This window comes from Polistes canadensis, unplaced genomic scaffold (genome assembly GCF_001313835.1).
Source record: "Polistes canadensis isolate GaletaPanama2010 unplaced genomic scaffold, ASM131383v1 scaffold_311, whole genome shotgun sequence".
NCBI lineage: Eukaryota > Metazoa > Arthropoda > Insecta > Hymenoptera > Vespidae > Polistes > Polistes canadensis.
The window spans coordinates 58,035-64,466 of NW_014569858.1; the positions used below are offsets into that span (position 1 = coordinate 58,035).

A 6,432-nucleotide genomic window follows, 5' to 3' on the forward strand; every position below is an offset into this window, starting at 1 on the left:
CAAATGATTAGAATTTACCTATTCGGCATGATGTTTTCACGATCGGTTAGTACGAATGCACGAAGCGTTGTGTAAAAGGAGGTCATGGTACAACCAAATAACAATAATAATATCGGACCTATAAGACCATCGTCCCCATCGCAAAGAACAACTTGAAATTCCGCCATGTTAAGATATTTCATACTAAGGACCTCTCTCGTAGAATATATATACTATTACTTCTTTATCATTGCAGTTTTCTGCATTCGATCTTATCGACATTTGCATGAGTAAGTTGGGTACATTATAAATATGTATTATAAATATTGAAAATATATTTTACTTAACTTCTTAACAAAATATAGCCAAAAAATGATCTTGACAATTTTTCTTTTTAAATTCTTTTAATTTAAATCACAGGATTAGTACTGAAACTAAAACAAAAATTTAAATATTAATTAAAAACAGTTTTAAAACAAAATACTGCATAATTAATTAAATAAAAATGTGACTATTTTACTTATTTACAATTATATTATTATTAAAATAATTATATGTACGTCTTCTAACTTCAAGAATAAAACTATAAATCGTTTGATTTATTTCGATATTAGTTCCGAGATAATATTCGATTTGGTGTAGATGACGCTGGAAGTAAACCGCGTCCAATCAGAGCCGATTAAACGGCTACCTTTGGCTATGTCATAAGCTGTCACATTGACGATCGTGTGTAAATATGAATATTTCATTAATAAAATGGCTTCTGGTAATTTACGATTGCCGGTAATTATGGTGAAATGTAGATATACAATACGATTATTCGTTAATATTTTCTTGAGGTATGTTGATTCATTTATTAATTTTTTAAATCGATTTATATGAAAAGTAGAAAAAAAATTTTATGTTTCGCAAAAAAGATGCTAAATAAAAAAGAAGAAAAAATAAAACAAATCGATCAAATTACATTTGAGGACTCTTGGATTATTATTCGCTTCTTCTTTGTTATCAATTATAATTGTTAATTTACGTTGATCGTAGATAATAAATAGCTTATTTAACTGTAATCACTATGCTTATTAAATATCTTCCAATTTTTCTTTTTATGCGCTTATCTTAGTAAGAATGATTTTAATCAACTAACCTATTCTTTTTTAACAGAGTAAAATGTGGTTTAATTCCTATTTTTTTTTCAGAAAGAACTCGAGGGATTAGCAGTCTATTTAACAATTTAAATAATTGTTAATATTTTTCTTCTTCTAAGTCACTGATCACTAATCACAATCGCAGTGCTTGCAGAAATCCAAATCTGTGCGTATTTTGTGTTTAATATGGCATACACATCACTGCCACAACTTATCAGCTTAAATACATTACCATCTAATAATGTTGAGAAGACTTTATCTGAAGTAAGTGTTAATTCAAATATTTCAATATGTAAAGGGGATGCTATCATGTAAGCGTAACAATAATTTACTGATGATCCATTTACGTCCATAGTCTTTAGAAAAATTGTGTTGACAAATGCCCAGCTATGCGATCACGTAATGTTTTCAACAAGAAATCTTAACAACGTGATTGTGCTGCTTGGGACTCATATGATTAATTAACGTGTTTCTTACTATAATGCGAAGAAGAGTTTCTACACACAGCCGTAAACTTATTTGTTACATTAATTACTGCCACAAATGTGCAATGCTCGACTTTTAATGAAAATAGATGTGTCGCAGATATGTGACACCAGTAGCAAACGTGTTAATAGATCAACTATGATTTACATTTGATATATTCCATGTACTCAAATATTATTTACTATAACAATGTTTATAATTTGCAGATATTACAGTCAGATCCAGTAAGACGGCTTCTCAATCAGCCTAATATTATTATCAAGACAGTTCCAGTGAATACTCAACCTAAATCAAATTTTACATCAAATGCTATCAGCTCAAGTACTGTTGATATCTCTACAAGTGTATATGGAAATAAAAACAATGGTACCCACTCGGATTTGAGTAAAAACAAACAATCAGAATTAACTATACTTTCTATTAAATCAAATAAGGACGAAAATGTGGAAGACGAAAATGTGGAAGATGAAAATCTTTTACCTTCAAAAACAGAAGGAAAATCTGAAATCTCCTTGCTACCTATCAGAAGAAAGAAGAAGGATTGTGGACACTGTGAACCTTGCGAGAACATTACTTGTGATGTTATTGTTGAACAGTGTATAGATAACAATGGAATATCTCTTATGTTAGCTTTTAATATAGAAGAAAGTGAAATAGATGCACCTGTGTCGAAACATTGTAAGAACAGTTCTTGTGATGCATTAAGTATCGACCATGATCGTTGTCGTAAAGCAATTATAAGATTAAACAGATTCGATAAATATAAAATATGTGATATCTGTGGTATTACATTGAAAACACTAAAATCTCGAATACATCATAAAAATTGCAAAAGGCGGAATGAATACAGACATAATAAAATAAATAGCACGCAACTTTTAAAAGAACGAATGCGCGAAAGAGAATTGCAAATGGTAGAAGATGCAAAAGCAAAGAAACAAGATTATATGGATCCAATAACAGGATATAATCGTGCTATGGATTTTTTAAGAAAAAATGATGAATTAATAATTATTCCTAAAACACAGTCTCCTAATCAATCTGGCATGACTGTAACTTCCTCGTCTAACCAAATTAATCAGCAACAAACGAATAACATCGGTAATATCTCTGCAAATTATTTACCTAATATACCTCTGGCATTTCCACAGCAAAATATAGTTCTAAGTCAAAATGCAGGTTCTAACGAAACTAATGCTATGCAAACTAATGTAACATATATGCCAAACAGCATACCTCTAATGAATACTTCGACTACTACGATTCCAAGTCAATTAATAACATTGACTAATCCACCTCAAACCTGCGTACAATCTATATCATTGAATGATTGGTTGTTATCGCAATCTCATATTATTACAGCTTCATCCCTTAATTCTAAACCATTTATAACTCCTATTCGTGTTGTACCAATAACTAACTTAATAACACAGCCGTCGTTACTACATCAAACGCAAGGTATTCCAAAATTTTGTATTATGGCAGATAATTCATTACCAGCTTTAACTGTACCAACTTTAACAGTACCAGCTTTAACTGTACCAGATATAAAGCCTGTTGTATCACCAAAACCAATAGTCAAGCCAAGTAGCAATCCAGTAAAAAATCCTAAAAAAGAAGAATTACCCAAGCGTAAACGGTCAGGAGTTAAGAAAAATGTACGAAAAAGAAACCGTAAAAAAGATTTGAAATGTAATTATTGCAACAAACACTTCAGCACGGACTGGTACTTCAAAATTCACGTTGCTATGCATAGTGGTGAGAAAGCTTTTACATGTAGATTATGTCAAGAGTCATTTAGTAATAGATATGATCTAAAAAAGCATGTAACAAATGATCATAAGGACGAGAGCATTAGTTGCAATGATTGCGATTTCATTTGCACTTCGTATTCATCACTCGACAAACATATGAAAATCCATTCACACAAATGTGATGAAAATGACATTTCAGTTACAACCGTCAATGATCTTAATTCTAATAAACAGAAATGTAATAGTCAAAAAGAAACTGATATTAATAATACAACGGATACAGAATTAGAAGGTAAGGAGATTAAAAAAGTAGGAAAAAAAAATCATGACAATTCGAATGATCTTTGTAATAAAAGTAAAGAAAAATGTGTTAATGGTACAGGCACGAAGCTTCTTGATGCTAATAAAAAAAGTATAAAAAAGCAAGAAAAACAAAAAAAAGTTTCCTTAGGAGAAACTAATGGCATTAAGGTAAATGGTGCTGATTCTCTTCCGTAATAAAATCGAGAAGAAATGAAATTTAATGAGAACCACAAGCTATAGTATAATGTTTGAATGTTAATCATCACCCTGATAGAATATATTCTCTATAAATAAACAAATCACATTCCATGCCAAAACTTTTATAAAGGCTACATGAAGCTTAATGCTTTTAATGAAATGATATTTCTTTAAAATAAATAAACGATTAATGTAAACGCGTACTATGATTACTATGATTATTTATTTCAAATATGATTCTGCTGCAAAGAGAGTAAGACATTAAAAATTAGTATTTCTTCTAAATAAATCACACATATTTTTTCAGCATGAGAAGCACATTTACTAATGGAAGAAATTCTAATTTTCTTGATTATTGTTATAGTTAGCTTTGCAGCAGCAGCAGCAATCCACAGTAGCAGTGGCACGTGCGATATTTTTATTATGAAATTAAAAATTACTAAATTATTTTTTTTTGAAAGAGAGAATCGTAGAATGAAAAATGTATTTTTTGTAATTTTAAGTAGCCTTTAATGAATTACGGATTAGCCGAGTATTATTTATAAAATAAGAATTACAATTAGAGATAGATTGTATAAATTGTGTGAACTGTGATAGATGGCCACCTTTGCTAAAATTATTTACCATATATTTCATTTATTTAAATTTTTATTTAGAAAGATAGTATCCCTTTATGGTTTTTTTTTTTTTAAATAATATATTATTTGTATGAAATTTAGTCTTACTTGAAAATTTTCTGAGAACGATGCAAACATAATGTCTAATGATAAATTTGAGCACATCTCATCGACCGGTGTATAAATATTACTCTAATCATATATACTGAATATAGAATGTTAGTAGATATACATATCACTTAACGCACAGATTATCTAAGTGACGTTTTATTGGCTTTTCTTTCTCGTTAGTATTTTTTGTAATATTACGAGCAATGTTCAAACAACTCTAACAATTTTTAATATTTAAAAAATGTAAATATTTTGGTGCTATTATTTGACTATCATATATAAACTATTATGATTTAAATTTAATATTCAATTTAATATTTCACAAGTTTAAAAATGTGCTGCAAATAAGTAGTATATAATACATTATAACATAGATTTTTCTTCCTCCTTACAATTTATATTTTTTGTCGGTCTTGTTTGAATGCATTTTATGGTATTAGAAGACCAGAACATATGTATTCTCATATTTATGAACAAAACATATATATATATATATATATATATATTTAAATTGTAAAAGATAACACATGTAATATTTTTATATGTTTAATGCGTAATATATATATACAAGGATACAGAAGTGTGCTCATCTTTCATGTATACACTTGTATAATCACTTATTCTTGAAAAAAGTCTTATATATAACAACAAAAAGTAGCAATATCGCAACAAATATAAGTGTGTTAATTTATAATATATACAAGAAAAAAAAAGAAAAAGAAAGAAAAAATGTACAGCGAGAGAATGAATTTATAATTTATGATTGTAAAGAAGTATAAAAGTATATATATATACATACCCATTTAACCCTTTTGTTACAGCATGCTTCAGCACAAGTATCGTTTCACGTATACAAATCGTCGCATGGTAAGACCCTTATATGGATCAGTCTTTGCATAGACAACCCGTATATGGGTTGCTAGTAACGAAAGAGTTAAATGCAATATTTTGGCTTATATTATTTCGATTTATGTAATATAATTTTGTAATACTACAAAACTACTAAATGTATGACTAATAACCGAAAGACTAGAAAGAATTTTGTTTGTAAATATTTAAAAAGATATTTCATTGTCTAACGTAGAAAAAAAGATATACGAACAAATTCTTATTCTATTGTAATCATTAAAAAATGCATAAAACAAAGTTTATGCATTTAGTATGTTTTATCAGATTCAAAATATATAAACAAATGTATACACACGTTAAAAAATATTTTTAAAAAAACTAAAGAAAAAGATCTGATAAAATATCACGTGCCTTTTAAATCGTAAATGTTCCTAACAAATATAGTCTGTTTTAAAATAAAAATACGAAAAAAGTGCAGAATATTTTCCATATTTACATATTATGACTACGTAAATATATTGCCAATTGTTTTTACTTTAATGTCAGTGTTATCCTAAATTACTATTTACTATTATTATTATTATTACTATTATTATTATTATTATTACTATTATTATTATTATTATTACTATTATTATTATTATTATTATTATTATTTTTATATTATTATATTTCGAATTAACATTTGACTGGGAGAGAAAAAATAATGAGTAAACAAGAAAAAAAAAGAGGAAAAATAAGAAATTAAAATCTTAAATACACCATGCATCCATCTCTCGTTTAGAATGATTAACGTGATAGCAAAGAAAGAAACCCCCCCCCACCCCCAAAAAAAAGTAATTAAAAAAAAAATTCTCGTTTAAAATATTAAATAATAATAATAATAATAAAGTTATCTATATATATATATATGCGATATCACGGATATCGTTTAAATTGTCACAGTATAGTGACAATAAAAGTGTCGTTGATCGTTTAAAAAAAATAAATGAA

At 27.7% G+C, this 6,432-nt stretch overlaps 1 protein-coding gene across 1 annotated transcript; it reads left to right on the forward strand.

The window, feature by feature from the left end:
* Positions 1-671: 671 nt before the first annotated feature.
* LOC106791480 (zinc finger E-box-binding homeobox 1-like) lies at positions 672-5,880 on the forward strand. The gene is made up of 3 exons (XM_014757126.1): positions 672-818; positions 1,173-1,385; positions 1,814-5,880. The coding sequence occupies exons 2-3, from the start codon at positions 1,308-1,310 to the stop codon at positions 3,857-3,859; spliced, it is 2,124 nt and encodes a 707-aa protein (XP_014612612.1). The 5' UTR covers positions 672-818; positions 1,173-1,307; the 3' UTR covers positions 3,860-5,880.
* Positions 5,881-6,432: the final 552 nt, after the last annotated feature.

Coding starts and splice junctions, on each gene's coding strand:
- LOC106791480 (XM_014757126.1), top strand. CDS start 1,308: ATGGCATACACATCACTGCCACAACTTATCAGCTTAAATACATTACCA. Junction 1,386..1,813: donor TTGAGAAGACTTTATCTGAA/GTAAGTGTTAAT, acceptor TATAATTTGCAG/ATATTACAGTCAGATCCAGT.